We start from the raw sequence: 19034 nt of genomic DNA on the forward strand, positions 1-19034 counted from the left end.
AATCCTGGATGGTAATATATGCATCCGCTTTTTTCTTGTATACTCTGGTAAAGTGTTTGGGTGAGGAATAACTGCACTTGCTTTTCCTTCCCTTTCCTCCTCGTCCATCTCCTCCTCCTCTTCTTTTTTTCTTTCTCCTCTTTCTTATTGCTATTGTATAAAATTAACCATAATTCAACACTATATTTATTGGTTATTACCATGTTAAATCAGTTCTGACCAATAGATCCCTGTTGATTCACAGACTAAAGAACGTGTCATCGCTTTACCTGATAACAATTCTGGTGGTGGTGGCTTAGTCACTAAGTCGTGTCCGACTCTTGTGACCCCATGGACAGTAGCCCGCCAGGCTCCTCTGTCCATGGGATTCTTCAGGCAAAAATACTGGAGTGGGTTGCCATTTCTTTTTCAAGGAAGGAAAAGTTCTGGAGCTACCAAATTATCATTAAAGAATTCAATTTCAGTGATTTGATCGTCAGCTGCTGAAAGTAACTTGAGGGTTATATGCAAGCAATGGGCATTTATTTATGACTCTCTACCTGACAAGGAGTAGAAGTTTTCATCTACTGACACTTCAGTATATATGCTCTAGGCTCTGTAATAATTTATTGTGATCTGTCCTTGAGAGCTTTCCTTAAGATTCTTTATAACTTCGTGCCACCTGAATAAACACTGGTGTGAGATGAGAAGTACTGAACAAGAACAGGGGGACTTGGAAGATATTATTGGTTGGCTTTAAGTTCTGTCTGGCATATTGAAGTTTATAGATTTTAAAGAAATTTAATTCTCAGTCATTTTTCAAAAATTCCACTCCTCCATTATAAATGAAACTAAACAAAATAACTCCTCCCGTGTTTCAAATAGAACTGCATACACATAATGGGTAAACATAAGGTCAAGAATGGCAGAAGACCAAGTCTGAAGATCCAAGATAATAACATTAAGAGAAAAAACATAATTATAAATGCTTTGGTTGTCATTCAACCATAGATGTTTTAATTGCCCTAATTCAACCTAAAAATCTGGTTTTGTAATTTAGTATCAATAAATGTAGCATAAATAAAATGAACTATATGGCTATCATTAGATGAAAGTTAGTATTCTCTCCACCACAAATGTCTATCTATGATCTTGGTCTTGCTACTTAATTTTCTTGTAAGAAAGATTCCTTATGATTTAAATAAAAAATTCAATGTCATTTATACAGTGGTCTAAGCATTCACTAAAATCAGAAGTGTATTTAATCAGTGATTATGAGTATAAACTATTTTAGGTGAAATAGTTTCTATAAATAATGTTACAATAAAGAAACCTTACACATTTACAATTCATAACATTCAGATTTTGTATAAAAAACTGTATTTATCATCTATATTAATATGATGCTGAGAGGCTGTTACTGCAAATAACTTGGCATACTCAGAATATCTTTCCTTGATTTTGAAAAAAGCTATAATTGAATTGCTCTTGAAATATAACTGTTATACAAGGCATTTTTCTATATGCTTAAGTAGTTGACTCGCAGTCAAATCATTTATGCTTAGCTATACAGTCATGAGTAGCTTGCAGCTGACTATGGATTGTACATAGCAATCAGTAAGGACACATTTTCAAAGCCCTCAAGAGGAAATATTCATGATACATCAAATTTTTAAGTGTGATATCTCCAAATCCACATTCTAGTGAACATTAAGCTTTCATCATATTTCCAAATCCATACTTAAGAATACATAAAATTTACCACATAAATATTGCATGTTGTACACTTCAACATGTGTAACAACAAAGAAGATAAGATAATACTGAAAAGGGAATGATTGAGGAATATTAAAAGAAACAAAGTACATTTTAATAATTTAAACATGATAATCCATAGAGAATAGAATAAATCCTATTTAATATGTATATATCTTTATATGCTTTATTATGTGTGTGTAGATTTTTGTTTTCCTAAAGGTAGCATTCAATAATACACTTCAAGTACTGTTTGGGGAAAAAAAATGCACTAATTTTTCTTTTGAAAGAACAGTGCTTAAATAAATGGTATGATGCTTATTTTCCTCTTGATAGATTCTTACTTAGGCTGATTATGATCTAAAGAAGTTTTCTAAATGTGGATTGTGTAGAAGACATAGAGATGATTGGAAAGAGATTTAAAACTCTCATAGAGGTATAATAAAATATTTCTAAAACAAAAGACGCAGAATTATGACATTTCTCAAGATATTTTATCAAGTGATTTTGTGTTTATTTGGTTGTTGTTCAGTTGCTAAATCATGTTTGACTCTTTTGCAGCCCCATAGACTAGCCTGCCAGGTTCCTCTGTCCATAGGATTTCCCAGGCAAGAATACTGCATTGGATTGCAATTTCCTTCTCCAGGGGATCTTCCCGACCCAGTGATCAAACCAGCGCCTCCTGCACTGGCAGGAGGATTCTTTACCACTGAGCCACCAAGGAAGCACCCTGTGTTTATTTACTTAACTTCAAAATATTATAGAGATTTTCAGAACTCTGGACAATTTCAGTGGAAATTTACTAAAGTTAGCAAACAGTTTACTAAAGTAGTTACTAAAATATATTGAGTAACTGTTAGAAGTAAAGTTGACCTAAAGGAAATGTCTAGGTATACTAAAAACAGTATTTAGTAACAACATTGTTGTTGGTTCTGTTGGTTTTTTTATTCTGAGACTGTTGTATATTTCTTACACAGGGTAAAATAAATGATTATGTTGGGGTCACTGAGAACAAGTATTTTTAACATTGATAGGTGGAGATATGGAGGTAAGACCAATGAGATTAAGTAAGATTAATTCTGATATTGAATTGGAAGCATCAACATAGTTATCTTAAAACAAAATGTGTCCTAGTTCTGTCTTTAAAAAAAATCTTAAAAATAATGACCAACCCAATAACCAATTAGCATTCCTAGTAACACGATTGTGCTAACTACCATTTCTCACTAAAAGGATATAGAACTCCTTGGAAAAATAGCTAATTCCAGATCTGCAACAGGATATGTACAAACTGAGCTATTCATGTCCAATGGAATCATGAAGAAGTTATAAATGATGACTGAGTCTTTAAAAGGACGCCTGGAACTAACTTTAACAAGCTCCCTATTGCCAAAGTTGGGACAATTTGAACATTTAAGACTAATAACTGTAATGGACTGAAACACATCAAATACATTTCCATCCATGACTTTGTAATAATAAAACTATTCTCGATGATCACTTACATAAAATACTAGGAAACTACCTCATTATTTTGAAAGAACCAGTCGTTATACTGTTCTTCCTATATGCTTTAGTGTAAATAAATAATTGATTAGAGAATATTTCTTTTTATGAAAATATTTTAGCTAATAGAAGTAGAGATTATATTAATAGAATTAAGCTAACACAATTTTACAACCATAATGAAAGGGATGGATTGAGGCAATAATAATCAATGCATGATGATAAAAAAGAGAAGCCACAAGTCATCATGTGCTTGCATAACACAATATACAAATACTCCTGCCAAAATATAAACCTGATTCTAAATCTAGCTTGTGAACTTATGTGAAGTACTGGAGTTAAAGAAACATGTTAAATGACACTGCAAAATTTCAACCAGCAAAATCCAGAATGGAATTTCTACTGTACAAATGACCTAATTAATTCAATAAATAAACTATATGGAAAAAATAAAAAGAGATAGAAACTATAAATCTAAAGACCTAAGAGTCACACTGTTGTTGTTTAGTCGCTAAGTCATGTCCAACTCTTTTGATACTCCAGGGATTGTAGCCCACAAGGCTTCTCTGCCCATGGGCTTTTCCAGGCAAGAATACTGCAGTGTGTTATCATTTCCTTCTCCAAGGAATCTTCCTGACTCAGGGATTGAACTTGTGTCTCTTGCATTGGCAGGCAGATTCTTTATTACCAAGCCACAAGGGAAACCCAAATCACATTAGCAAACTGCAAAATAAAGACTTTAAAGTATGGTCACTGAAATATACTTTAAAATTATATGAAAAAAATCTTATTAAAGAATTACTGTCACTTTTTGGTGTGATAAATGTTTTGTGGTTATATTACAAAAGGGTACTTATATTTTAGATATGTAAACTTTAGATATATTTGCAGACAAAAGATATAAATACCTTGCATGTGCATGCTAAGTCGCTTCAGTCATGTCCAACTCCACGCAACCCCATGGACTATAGTCCTCCAGGCTCCTCTGTTGTGGGATTCTCCAGGCAAGAATGATAGAGTAAGTTGCCATGGCCTCCTCCAGGGGATTTTTCTGACCCAGGGATCAAACCTGAGTCTCTTATGTCTCCTGCATTGGCAGGCAGATTCTTTACCACTAGCGCCACCTGAGAAGCCCAAATATCTTGAATTAGTTTCAAAATAAACAGGGATAAAGGAATTTGTTTGTTTGTTTGCTCAGTCACCCAGTCTGTCCGACTCTTTGCAACCCCATGGACTGCAGCACACCAGGCCTCCCTGTCCATTACCATCTCCCACAGTCTGCCCAAGTTCATATTAATTGCATTGGTGATGTTATCCAGCCATCTCATCCTTTGTCAGCCTCTTCTCCTTTCTGTCTTCAATCTTTCCCAGCATCAGGGACTTTTCCAATGATCCCAAAGATCCAATAGATCTTTGGTTTCTTTGCGTTAGATGACCAAAATGCTGGAGATTCAGCTTCAGCACCAGGCCTTCCAGTGAATATTCAGGGTTGACCTCCCTTAATATTGACTGGTTTGATCTCCTTGCTGTCCAAGGGACTTTCAGGAGTCTTCTCCAGCACCATAGTTTGAAGGCATCAATTCTTTGGTGTTCTGCCTTCTTTATGGTACAGCTCTAACAACTGTTTGTGACCACTGGGAAGACTATAGCCTTGAATATATGGACCTTTGTCTGTAGAGTAATGTCTCAGCCTCTCAGTGTACTGTCTAGCTTTATCATCACTTCCTGCCAAGAAGCAATCGTCTTCTGATTTCATGGATGCAGTCACCATCTGCAGTAGTTTTAGAGCCCCCAAAGAGGAAATCTGTCACTACTTCCACCTTTCCCCCTTCTATTTACCATGCAGTAATGGGGCCAGATGCCATAATCTTAGTTTTTATTTTATTTTTTTTAATATTTAGTCTTAAGCCTGGTCTTCCACTTTCCTCCTTCACCCTCATCAAGAGGCTCTTTAGTTCCTCTTTGCTTTCTGCATTTAGAGTAGTATCACCTGCATATCTGAGGTTGTTGATGTTTCTCCCACCTATCTTGATTCCAGCTTGTAACTCATCCAGCCTAGCATTTCTCATGATGTGCTCAGTGTAAAGGTTAAACAAACAGGGACAGCAGACAGCCCTGTCATACTCTCTTCCCTATCTTGAACCAATCAGTTGTTCCATACAGGGTACTAACTACTGCTTCTTGACCTGCATATGGGTTTCTCCGGACAGGTAAGATGGTCTGGTATTCTCATCTCTCTAAGAGCTTTCCACAGTTGGATAAAGGAATGCAGAGGTATCAAACAGTGCCATGAATTTATTATTCAAACTAGGATACACATGCAGATGAAAGATGATTATGTTATTTTCTCTATAATTTTATATAGGTTAAAATTTTTTATGAATGAGTTGGTAAAAGCTATTCAAAAACAGAATAATTATGTATTATTAGAATAATTCATTATTAATTTAAAAAATGAATGTAAATACTATCTTTAAAAGCTCCTTTCCATATGAGGTTAAAAAATATTTACATAAATTCTGCCTCTAGAACATGAGGTTAAAAACAGGTAAGATCAGAGGCTTCCTTGGTGGAGCAGTGGGTAAGAATCTGCCTGTCAGTGAAGGGGACTTGGAAGATTTTATTAAATGTATCAGCAAGAAGATTTTAACCTTTGTAAACTGGGTCTTCACTGCGGTGCAGGAGCTTGGACCCCTGAGCTGCAGTTACCGAGCCTGTGTGCCACAACTCCTGAAGCCCACGTGCCCCAGAGCACGTGACTGCAAGAAGAAAAGCCACCACGAGGAGAAGCCACCTGTGTCCCACAGCCAAGAGCAGCCCCTTCTCACTACTGGGGTTACTCTCTAGTTGACTAAGGAAAGCTCCTGCATAGCAATGAAGACCCAGTGCAAGCAACCAGAAATAAATAAATCTTAAAAAAACAAAAACAAAAACAAAAACAGGTAAGATCAAAGCCACTGTTTACAAAGGTTAAAAAACAGCATGTATATTATCTATGGTGAAACAGGTCACCAGCCCAGGTGGGATGCATGAGACAAGTGCTCGGGCCTGGTGCACTGGGAAGACCCAGAGGAGTCGGGTGGAGAGGGGGGTGGGAGGGGGGATCGGGATGGGGAATACATGTAAATCTATTGCTGGTTCGTGTCAATGTATGACAAAACCCACTGAAAAAATAAATAAATTAATTAATTTTAAAAAAAAAGAAAGAAAGAAAGAAAAAAAAAAGAATAGGTACCATGTTTCCTTACTCTTATCTTCATGGCACAGAACAATGCCTGCAGCTTTATAGACATCTATTAAGTGGTTGCTGAATGACTAAATAAACGAATGGATAAAGTGAAAAAAAAAAATCTTCTTGCTGATATATTTAGTAAAATGAGTATAAACAGTGCATAGAATTTGTACTTGTGCTATTAATTAGGAATTGGCAACAATTTTCTATGAAGGAGAAGGCAGTGAATAGTTTAGGCTGTGTTGATTGTGTGGTCTCCATCACATCAACTGAATTTTATTTTTACAATGCGAAGCAGTCATAAAGAGTACATAAATGAATGAGTGTCACAAGTTTATTTCCCCAAATTGGTGTTGGGCCAGATTTGTCTCTTAAGTTCACTCACTTTTTACCAGTTCTATCACCAACATTTTTGCCATTTTTAATCCTCCTAGATCACTGCAATAGACACCTCATTTCACTGCTTTTTTCCCCCATATAATTAAAATCTAACCTGAAATATACTATTTTTTTATGTCCTTCCCCTGTATTTGACAACACTTTGGTTAACTAATGTCATATACAGAGGCTTCCTTGGTGGCTCAGATGGTAAAGAATTAGCCTGTAATGAGGAGACCCAGGTTCAATCCCTGGGTCAGGAAGATCCCGGGGAGAAGGGAATCATTATCCACTCTAGTAATCTTGCCTGAAGAATTCCACGGACAGAAGAGCCTGGCAGATTACAGTCCATGGAGTTGCAAAGAGTGGGACACAGCTGAGCAACTAACACACACTAATATATACTGTGTGATAGAAACAGAATGAGAAGAGAGAATTAAACTTGTTGCTGTAGGAAATGAGAAGAATGGGAAAAAATCAGTGCTTAGCTTTTATGATCAATGAAAAAAATGTTTTGGAGGCTTTTTTTTTTTTTTTTTTTTAATTCCCTAGCAGTATAATAGTATGAAGTTGGAAGTGAAAGTGAAAGTTGCTCAGTCGTGTCGGACTCTTTGCAACCCCATGGACTATACAGTCCGTGGAATTCTCCAAGCCAGAACACTGGAGTGGGTGGCCTTTCCCTTTCCCAGGGGATCTTCCCAACCCAGGGATTGAACTCAGGTCTCCCACATTGCAGCCGGATTCCTTACCAGCTGAGACACAAGGGAAGCCGTGTAATAGTGTGAAGTTGGAAGGATTATCAGTATTAATTATCCTTTTTTGGGCTTTCCAGGTAGCACTAGTGGTAAAGAACCCATCTGCCATTTAGGAGACATAAGGGACGTGGGTTCGATCTCTGGGTCAGGAAGGTGCCCTGGAGGAGGGCATGGCAACCCACTCCAGCATTCTTGCCTGGAGAATCCAATGGACAAAGGAGTCTAGTGGGCTATGGTTCACAGAATTGCAAAGAGTTGGACATTAATAAAGTGATTTTGTTTTGTTGTTATCAACAAATTATGGACCTGGAGTAGTACCATTGAATATTTGTTTCACTATTAGCAAGAGATAAAGAGAACTCAGAATATCTTGGGGGTATTCGGAGGAAATACTATCCTCAAGAAAGGTAGAGGGCAAAGAGTTCAATATTAATGTCCTTACTTCTGGACCTTTATGTGAGAAAACTCAGTGTGTACATATTTGTAGTTTTGGTGGATGAATATGATAATATATCTAGGGATTCAAGAAACTTCCAGAAGGATAAGAGGAAACATGAGCACATTAGAACTGATGACTCAATTCCCTGGATGAAATCCATGAAAGGTTCCATTTGGTCTTTTGCCGTATTTTACAATAATACATACATGTGGAGGCAGTGGCTACAGAGAACATGGGAGACATAATGACCTCTTATAGGTTATATTAGGTACCAATGGTGGGATGGCCATGGGATGGATGGTTGTTGAGGGATGGAATATGGAGATGCTAGCAATATCTGAGAGTCTAAAGAATGCTGTAATTTAAAAAAAAAAAAAAAAAAAAAGAGCCACTAAGATTCTGTGCAGCCTATCCAGAAATGGATGAGTGGTTTATAGCTTAATAGAATCATCTACAACACGATAGATACTAGGTCAGGAAATTGTGAGAAAAACCATTCTGTCAGAGAGACCACTGGTAACTCAAAGGTGGTGGGAATACTTATACTTGGAAACCCTTTGGAGAGAAGCAAAAGAAAGGGAAAGAGAACCAAAGAACAAGCAATTAACCAGAAGAAATTGTTCTGTTTTAAATTGTTTCATGTTCTAAAATAAGAATAAGCGGTGTACTGTGTAACTTATCATTTTACTACATTTTTCTCTTTTTTTCTAGTAATACTTTGCTTTAAAGTGGGCAATCTTTTCAAAGTACAAATCTACATGTCATCTATCCATTAAGAATGTTTATGGTTATCCCATTGCTCTACAGTAAAATCAACCCTGAATATTCACTGGAAGGACAGATGCTGAAGCTGAAGCTCCAGTACTTCAGCCACCTGATGTGAAGAGCCATACCTGTTGGAAAAGACCCCGACTCTGAGAAAGATCAAGGGCAAGAGGAAAAGGGGACAACAGAGGATGAGATAGTTGGGTGGTATCACTGACTCAATGGACATAAGTCTGAGCCAACTCCAGGAGTTAGTGAAGGACAGGAAGCCTGGTTGTGCTGCAGTTCATGGGGTCGCAGAGAGTCAGACACAATTTAGTGACTGAACAACTACAATAAATAACAATATTCATCATATGGCCTGTGTGGTTCCAAAAAATCTTTATGTCCAGGCTCATATGTTTTACTGCTCATATTTTACTTCACTTCATCCACACTGATCTCTCTTATCAAGCACTTTATGTCTATTCCTAACATGAGCTCTTTTCTCATGATGTATCTTCACACTGAAATGTTCTTCCTTCTTTGCCTGGTTACTCTTTTATCAATCTTAATCTGTCCATCACCACCTCCCGGAGTTTACTCAAACCCATGTCCATCGAGTCAGTGACACCATCCAGCGATCTCATTCTCTGTCATCCCCTTCTCTCCTGCCCCAATCCCTCCCAGCATCAGGGTCTTTTCCATGAGCAACTTCTTCGATCAGGTGGCCAAGTATTGGAGTTTCATGCTTTTGCAGCATCAGTCCTTCCAATTGAACCCCAGGACTGATCTCCTTATAGGCATGGACACGTTGGATCTCCTTGCATCCAAGGACTTCAAAGAATCTTCTCCAACAGCACATTCAAAGCATCAATTCTTTGGCGCTCAGCTATTCAATAGCATCCAACTTCAATCCTACAGACCACTGGAAAAACTAGCCTGACTAACGGACCTTTGTTGGCAAAAGTAATGTCTCGTTTTTAAATATGCATGTCTTAGTCTGGGTATAACTTTCCTTCCAAGGAGTAAGTGTATTTTAATTTCATGGCTGCAATCACCATCTGCAGTGATTTTGGAGCCCCCCCAAAATAAGTCTGACACTGTTCCCCCTGTTTCCCCATCTATCTCCCATGAAGTGATGGGACCAGATGCCATGATCTTAGTTTTCTGAATGTTAAGCTTTAAGCCAACTTTTTCACTCTCCTCTTTCACTTTCATCAAGAGGCTTTTTATTTCCTCTTCACTTTCTGCCATAAGGGTGGTATCATCTGCATATCTGAGGTTATTGATATTTCTCCCGGCAATCTTAATTCCAGCTTGTGTTTCATCCAGACCAGCGTTTCTTATGATGTACTCTCATAAAGTAAATAAGCAGCGGTGACAATATACAGCCTTGACAGATTCTTTTCCTATTTGGAACCAAGTCGTGTTGTTTCATGTCCATTCTACATGTTGCTTCCTGCCTGCATATATTTCTCAAGAGGCGGTCAAGGCGGTCTGGTATTCCTCTCTTTCAGAATAACTTCTGCTTTTCGATTGATCCAACTGGTGTTGCAATTTGGTCCGTCTGTTGGCCTTGTGGTGGTTCCTTGCCTTTTCTCAAACCCAGCTTGAACTTCACGTTCTGTATGTGAAGCCTGGGCTTGCGAGAATATTTAAGGCATTACTTTACTAGCGTGTGAGATGAGTGCAATGTGTCGGTACTTTGAGCATTCTTTGGATTGCCTTTCTTGGAATTGGAATGAAAACTGACCTTTTCCAGTCCTGTGGCCACTGCTGAGTTTTCCAAATTTGCTGACATATTGAGTGCAGCACTTTCACAGCATCATCTTTCAGGATTTGCTATAGCTCAACTAGAATTCCATCACCTCCACGAGTTTTGTTTGTAGCGATGCTTTCTAAGGCCCACTTGACTTCACATTCCAGGATGTCTGGCTCTAGGTGAGAGATCATACCATCGTGATTATCTGGGTCATGAAGACATTTTTTGTATAGTTCTTCTGTGTATTCTTGCCACCTCTTCTTAATATCTTCTGCTTCCGTTAGGTCCATACCATTTCTGTCCTTTATTGAGCCCATCTTTGCATGAAATATTGCCTTGGTATCTCTAATTTTCTTGAAGAGATCTCTAATCTTTCCCATTCTGTTGTTTTCCTCTATTTCTTTGCATTGATCACTCTGGAATGCTTTCTTATCTCTCCTTGCTATTCTTTGGAACTCTGCATTCAAATGGGAATATCTTTTCTTTTCTCCTTCACTTTTCACTTCTCTTCTTTTCACAGCAATTTGTAAGGCCTCCTCAGACAGCCATTTTGCTTTTTTGCATTTCTTTTCCATGGGGATGGTCTTGATCCCTGTCTCCTGTACAATGTCACAAACCTCTGTCCATTGTTCATCAGGCACTCTGTCTATCAGATCTAGCCCCTTAAATCTATTTCTCACTTCCACTGTATAATCATAAGGGGTTTGATTTAGGTCATACTGAATGGTCTAGTGGTTTTCCCCACTTTCTCCAATGTAAGTCTGAATTTGGCAATAAGGAGTTCATGATCTCCTTTTTAATCATTTAAAAATTATTGACTTCAAAGTAGGCTTCTTTAAAAGGAATTAGAATTTACTGGGCGGAGGAAGCAGGATTACGGCCCCAAAGTCAATTTCCGGAAACAGAAGCTAAAGATGGCCGGCTTCCGAGGCCTCCCCAGCTTCAGCCGGGAGGTGGTGCAGCGGATGGGCCTGTACCCCATCCTGGAGGACTTCCGGCCCGAGGAGCAATGCAACCTGGACTACTGCCCGGAGCGGGGCTCCGCCATCGACCCCCACCTGGATGACGCCTGGCTGTGGGGGGAGCGGCTGGTGAGCCTCAACCTGCTGTCCCCCACCATGCTTTCCATGTCCCGGGAGGCGCCCAGCAGCCTGCTGCTCTGCCTGGCCCCATCCGGCTTCCCGGAGGCCCTGGCAGACGGCGCGATGGCCCCCAGCCGGTCCGTCCCATGCCAGGAGGTGGAGGTGGCGGTCCCCTTGCCCCGCCGCTCCCTGGTGGTGCTCAGGGGAGGCGCGCGGCACCAGTGGAAGCACGCCATCCACCGGCGAGACATCGGGGCCCGGCGCGTGGGCGTCACCTTCCGGGAGCTGTCGGCCGAGTTCGGCCCTGGAGGGAAGCAGCAGGAACTGGGGCAGGAACTCCTGCGAATGGCGCTCTCCTTTCATGGGAGACCCACCATGTGAGCCGCCAGGACGGGGAGCTGGCCGCTGGGCCTGGCGGAGGCGCTGGCTCCCGAGTGGACCGTTGGCCAGCATCGAAGGGAGCGCCCAGCGCCAGGGTCTTTCTCAGGTCTTAAGGGGAGACCGCCGGATACGCCCTGGCACAGGGCAGCTCAAGCCCTGCCCGGGATGGTTTCACTGTCAGGGGCCTCAGGTCAGTCCCTTTTGACCTGCGCGGTGGCCACTTGTTTGGGTGGTTTGTCACAGTTTGAGGGCAGTGGCCTAATTTGAGCTTAAAAATGGTTGGTGCTCCTTCAGGCTGTTTTCTCCTTTATCCATCTGTCTTAATGAGGTTAGAGGGTAACCGAGGTTAGAGGCTAGGTAGCATCACCAACTCAGTGGACATGAATTTGAGCAAACTCCAGGAGACAGTGAAGGACAGAGGAGCCTGGCATGCTGCAGTCCATGGAGATGCAAAGAGTCGGGCACCACTGAGCCACTGAATAACAGCAAGGTTGCAGAATATCCCAGCCTGCAGGCCCCACATTTATTTACTGTTTTACTTACTTACTTTTGGCCATGCCACACAGCTTGCAGGATTTTGGTTCCCTGACCTGGGGATTGAAGCTAGGCCATGGCAGTGAAAGCGACGAGTCCTAACCGCTGGACCGCCCGGGAGTTCCCAGGCCCCCCCGTTTAGGGAGCGTGTTGGATTGGAGAGGGGATTGGTAGAGGATGTGAGGTGGTTATTGTTTCAGACGTCAGGCCTGCTGACAGCTTCTGAGCCGGCTCTGCCCAGGTCATGCTTGACTCCATGGGGTGTGCGGTGTGGTGATGGGGCAGTCTGCTGGGAGTCTGGGCCCCCCACCCCCAGTGATGTTAGAAGTTGGGGAGGGGCCTCCTCAGCCCCCAGGACAGCACAGGGCAGCTCACTGCCTGGCAGCAGTGCTGTGAGGGCCGACCTGGACGGGCGGCGGTCCCCCGTGGCCAGGTGAGGAGCAGCCTGTGGAGGCGGGCGGCATGGCGGGCCAGCCTGGTCTCCTGCTGCTTATATGACAGTATACCTGGCCCACCAGCCACATGCTAGGAGCCAAACTTGGGGGACCAGCGCCCCATCACAGCCTGGAGACATTCACAGCACTGGTTTTCACTGTCACTGGAACTTTTTAAGAGCTGTCAGGCGTTCAGAGTCACTGGCCACTCTGCACTGTCTGCGTAGTGGCCCTGGCAGAGGCCCAACAGAAGGGCTGAGTGGGCCCAGCGGCCGGCCGTGGGGGGCAGTGGGCTTCCAGACACCTCGACTGGTGGGGACTGCTGCTCCTCAGGTACTGTGACTGCCCTGCTAGCCCTCACGCCCCTCAGGGTGGCGCTTGGGCAAGGCGGCCAGAGCTCCAGCCCCTCTTGCCACATCAGCTGCCAAGCAGGCGCACAGACCCGGTGGTCTGCTCGCTGGGAGCTTGGCAGGCTGGGCCTCGGGGCAGCCCGACCCCTGAATGGAGCCTGCAGGGTGCTCCGCCAACAGAGGGCCCCATTTGAGCTGAGGCCAGGCAGTGTCCTCTAGGCTCTTCCTGCAGAGATGGGTGCAAAACTCGCCGACTGTGTCCCCAGGAGCCTGGGAGGGACGGCAGGGGCTGGAAAGACAGCTCAGCAGGTTCTTAATGGGCCTGGGGAGGAGTCTCTAGCCTTGTCTGTCCATCCTCTCCCTCTGCCCTCCTGGAGGCATCCAAGTCAGGACCGTCTCTGCAGGCTGGCTGAGCTCACCCAGGAAATGGTCAGAGTGGGCTTGCTGGCCCAAAGATCTGCACTGAGCCCAGGCCTTTTCTGGGGTCCCCCAGGGCCTGGAGAGTCATCTTGGGCTGCAGAGGCAGGCTGGCCCTCTGGGTTGAAGTGCCAGAACATTCAGAACAATAATGGTGACTTTCCTGGTGGTCCAGTGGTTAAGACTCTGTGCTTCCACTGCAGGGGGATGTGATATCAATCCCTGGTTGGGGAGCCAAGATCCCATATACTGCACAGTATGGCCAAAAAAACAAAAGAATCTTTTTTTCTTTAATGTTTAAAAAATAGTAAAGGCCAGAAGTGTCCAATAAGGGGACCTCTACCTCCCTCACCTGGGAGCCTGTTGGGGCACTGGTGACCAGTGGTTGGAGCAGGGGCTTCTGAGTATCCCCTCTCCCTGTGGCCTCCCACCAAGAGCAGAGAGCAGGTTATAGCTTTATTTATTCAGTTCAATCCAGGGCAACTGTTTTTAAAAACTCCATATACAGGATGGGGGGGAATGGGGTTGCATACACCACATGTGGTCTCCATGATGTCATGCATAGTGCATTTCTCAGCAGAAGACAGATAAGGTCTGTAAATGAGCCTCAATCCACTCAGGCTTGTGTGGTTTTGTCCTGCACGGATTTCCCTAGAAGACACTGAAATACATTCTGCCCTGGCAGTTTGTCCAAAATAGAAACCCTTGCGTTTGCTTCTGGTCAGGTACTAAATGGAGATTGTGTTCCACTTTGGAAACGGCCTCTGTGTATCTGCGGGCGTTTGTTTTATGAGCACCAGGAAGGCTCCTTTCAGAGGAAAATAGGGCAAGCCCACACTGGCTCCTCTCACCATGGAGAGGCCACTGTACTCAGAACCCTCTTCACAATCAGGTTAAACCTCCAGAAACTGAATTTCTAGCCTGTAAATACGCTTCCCTCTCCTTCCGAGACTGCCCTGCTGCGGCTCCAAATAGTAGTTTACTCTCCTGCCCCAGAGGACGCTCTGGGCTGCCCTGAGGGGACCCCCATCGCCAGGCCCCAACCCACGGTCATCTCTGTTCTCACAGAAACTGCCCCACACCTCGGAACTAGAAAGGCTGGAGCCAAGAAAACTCGCTGGATGAAAATAAATTACAAGAACATTGTTCTCCTAAAAAAAAAAAAAAAAAAAAGGAATTAGAATTTACCTGTATGATCCTTTGTATAACTGGATCAAATTAGTCAGTGCTTCAGAATCAGCTTTTTGCCAGACATAAATGTAGTGCTTTAATTTCTCCGATACTCAAATTTTATTCATTCTGGAGCCATCATTTTAGTATTTGACAAAACCATGTACCATTGCATAACATTTCATGATTTGTTTTGCTGTATCTGTTGTATGGGTTTCCCTGGTGGCTCAGTGGTAAAGTATCCGTCTGCCAATGCATGAAGTGCAGGTTTGATTCCTGGGTTGGAAAGACCTCCTGGAAAAGGAAATGGCAACCCACTCCAGTATTCTTGCCTGGGAAATCCCATTGACAGAGGAGCCTGGTGGGCTTCAGTGCTAGACTTCGTCTATCTTCATATGTCATCCAGTGATGAAGAAAGGCAGAAAATACTCAATCGATATTTAATTAAGCTAAAAAATTAAAATCACTTTTTAGTTTCAGGCCTTTTGAAGGGAAAAAGAGAATTTTTTTAATGTCATAAAAATATACTCACATCTTAACTGTATCTCTCTCTCATCCTCAATAATTCCTGTGTACCACATATGGAAACAAGTTAAGCATTTGATAAAAAACATCCTTAATGAATTAATGGAAATTCATTCCTCATTTAAACAGAAAATTTATGTAGTGATTGTTAAGATGACCAAAACAATTTCATGATAATTGCAAGTCATGCCATTCACACAAAGTGCATATTAAAAGGAGAAATGATATTTTGTGAAAGTAATTACAACCATGACAATACTGATCCTACTGATCATTAGAAGTTCAATTGTCTAGGTTTCTTAATTTTTATACCATTATTACCCTAGTGAAAAATTAACTCCTATTTCACACAGAATATGCCAAATTTTATTGACTGGGCAAAATTATTGTTTATAATAAAATAAATACACTGCTAGAATATCTTCTGGAGAAATTTTACAGTAAATTACTTTGTGAAGAATTAAAGGTCTGTCTGTAAAATCTGATAAATATCAAACCCTTGCTCTTAAAAGGAAAATCAAAGTATTTTAGTAATATACAGTGCAGTTCACTCACTTTTCTCTCAATTTTAACAATAAACTATGTAAAATAAAATCCACCTTTGATGAAATCACAATGTATCAAATGTAGATTCTTAAAACCCACAAACATAACCATTATAATTAAGCATACATCCTCAGAAATAGTTTATTAAGTGTAATTAGTATAGCCTTTCAGGCACTGTTTCTATTTTTCTGTTGCATTATATCGTCACATTATTATATCAAAAAAAGTTTATAAGCATAATTAATAAATGCAATGAATTTTTAGAACTTAAGGCTAAAGGCCAAAAATATTAAAAAAAAATTACTTTGTGCTTAGTAATAGGAGAGGAAGTACAGTTAAGAAGCAAACACCAGGTTTTTCATTTATGTCTGGCAAAAAGCTGATTCTGAAGCACTGACTTATTTGATCCAGTTATAATTATACAAAAGATCATGCAGGTAAATTCTGATTCCTTTTAACAAAGCCTAATTTGAAGTCAATAATATTTAAATGATTAAAAAGCAAAATACCTTTACTGATGCAGATTTTTCCCTGTAAATTCTAGAATTAAAAAAACCAGATCTTAAACTGACAGAAAAGTTATCCATGCAATCAATACAAAGGATTCTTTATTCCCTGAGAATAAGTTGAGGACACAAAGGCCTGGTGTACTTAACTGAAAACAAGAACATTCTCATAAATAACCCTATTACAACATCAGAAGCAGGCAATTAATATTGATACATTACTATTATCTAAAAATCACCATATTCAGCTTTCCCTAATTGTCACAATGCCTTAAAAAATTATTGGATATAGTTGCTTTACAACATTGTGTTGGTTTCATTTTTTTCACAGAGATAATTAGATTTGGTTTTCAGTTCTCTTTGTTCTCATTCAGTAAAGGTTATACAATTCCCTTTAATCCTCCATTAGTGTTGACCCTTCTGTTTTAATCTGCTTGATCTTAACCATCATACTTCTCAAAATACTTTGTTTTCTGTTATGATTTCCTTGTTGACCCATGACTTTTTATTTCAAGTGTATAGCTTAATTTACAATGTTTTGAGTATTTCCTAGTTTTATTTTGTTTCTGAGTTCAACAGCATTTGGTCAATTTGAATAAGTGTTCCAGTGATCTTGAAGAGTATGTGTTCTGCAGTTGCTTGGTGTAATGTCCCATGTATGCCAATTAAGTCAATATGATTAATTTAGACTCAAATGTTATATCCTATAAATAAATATTTTGTCTGTGTTCCTCAATTCCAGAAATTAAAAAGTATTGTTTTCTAATATGATTGTCAGTTTGTCTCCTTATAAACTATGTCACTTTGTCTGCATTGTAAAATTAAAACTATCATTATTAAGCACATGAAACTTTAAGACCCTTCTGCCACCCTCCTGCCATTATCACATGTCCTTCTTTGTTACTATTTTTTTAAGTAAAGGATACTTTTACATGGTATTAATATAGCTATATTTCTTTTTTTGGTTGATATTGCTTTTTATTTTCAATATTCCTTTATCTGTCTATTTGTTGTTGTTGCTCAGTTGCTCAATCCTGTCTTACTCTTTGCTACCCCATGGACTGCAACACATCAGGCTTTCCTGTCCTTCACCATCTCTGGGAGCTGGCTCAAACTCATGCCCACTGAGTTGTGATGCCATCCAACCATCTTGTCCTCTGTCGTCTGTCCCCTTTTCTTCCTGACTTCAATCTTTCCCAGCATCAGGGTCTTTTCCAGTGAGTCAGTTCTTCACATCAGGTGGCCAAAGTACTGGAGTTTCAGCTTCAGTATCAGTCCTTCCAATGAATATTCAGGACTGATCTCCTTTAGGATGGACTGGTTTGCTCTCCTTGCTGTCCAAAGGACTCTCAAGAGTCTCCTCCAACACCACAGTTCAAAAGCATTTATTCTTCAGTGCTCAGTCTTCTTTATAGCCCAACTCTCACATCTATACATGACCACTGGAACAACCATTGCTTTGATTAGATGGACCTTTGTTGGCCAAGTAATGTGTCTGCTTTTTAATACACTGTCTAGTTTTGTCATAGCTTTTCTTCCATGGAGCAAGCATTTTTTTAATTTCAAGGCTGCAATTGCCATCTTCAGTGATTTTGGAGCCCAAGAAAATAGTCTCTCACTGTTTCCATTGTTTCCCTATTTATTTGCCATGAAGCAATGGGACCGGATGTCATGATCTTGGTTTTTTAAATGGTGAGTTTTAGGCCAACTTTTTCACTCTCCTCTTTCACTTTCATTGAGAGGCTCTTTAGTTCTTCACATTCTACCATAAGGGCGGTGTCATCTGCATATATGAGGTAATTGATATTTCTCCCTGCAATCTTGATTCCAGCTTGTTCTTCATCCAGCTCGGCATTTCTCATGGCGTACTCTGCAGATAAGTTAAATAAGCAGGTTAATGATATACAGCTTTGATATATTTCTTTCTCTATTTTGAACCAGTCTGTTGTTCCACATTCTAACTGTTCTAGTTCTAACTGTTGCTTCTTGACCTTCATACAGGTTTCACAAGTCAAATTTGTGTATTTAAGGTACTCCTATTATAATCAAAATATGACTGAATTTTGAAAATCTGACAATATTTGATCTTTTATTTGAAATATCTGGTTCACTTGCATTTATTGTAGTTACTAGTATGCTGTGTTGTTTAGTCACTAACTTGTGTTCTATTCTTCTATAACCCTATAAACTGTAGCCAGCCAGGCTCCTCTCTCCATAGTATTTTCCAGGCAATAATACTGGAATGGGTTGCCATTTTCTTCTTCATGCGATCTTTCCAACCCAGGGATCAAACCCTGTCTCCTGCTTTGCAGACAAATTAAATCTAACATCATACTGTATTTTTGCTCTTTGATCAATTTGATTTCTATTCCATCTCCTTCATTATCTATTTTGCATTAACCCTAGATTTCAGTTACTTCCTCTACTAGTTTGATATTTTAAACTTTCTTTAATACTTTTGAGTGGTTATACTAGAGATTATATACCATATCCCTGATTTATTCTAGCAATATGCAAATTGGTATTTTTATCACTT

General features: G+C 40.6%; 1 protein-coding gene across 1 annotated transcript; it reads left to right on the forward strand.

Moving 5' to 3' along the window:
• Positions 1 to 2776: 2776 nt before the first annotated feature.
• On the forward strand, positions 2777 to 13129 carry LOC122453675 (alpha-ketoglutarate-dependent dioxygenase alkB homolog 4-like). Its single transcript, XM_043487765.1, has 3 exons — positions 2777 to 2782; positions 5923 to 6075; positions 11396 to 13129. The coding sequence occupies exons 1-3, from the start codon at positions 2777 to 2779 to the stop codon at positions 12014 to 12016; spliced, it is 780 nt and encodes a 259-aa protein (XP_043343700.1). The 3' UTR covers positions 12017 to 13129.
• The last annotated feature ends 5905 nt before the right edge of the window (positions 13130 to 19034 follow it).

Source organism: Cervus canadensis, chromosome 15, assembly GCF_019320065.1.
Source record: "Cervus canadensis isolate Bull #8, Minnesota chromosome 15, ASM1932006v1, whole genome shotgun sequence".
NCBI classification, from domain to species: Eukaryota; Metazoa; Chordata; class Mammalia; order Artiodactyla; family Cervidae; genus Cervus; species Cervus canadensis.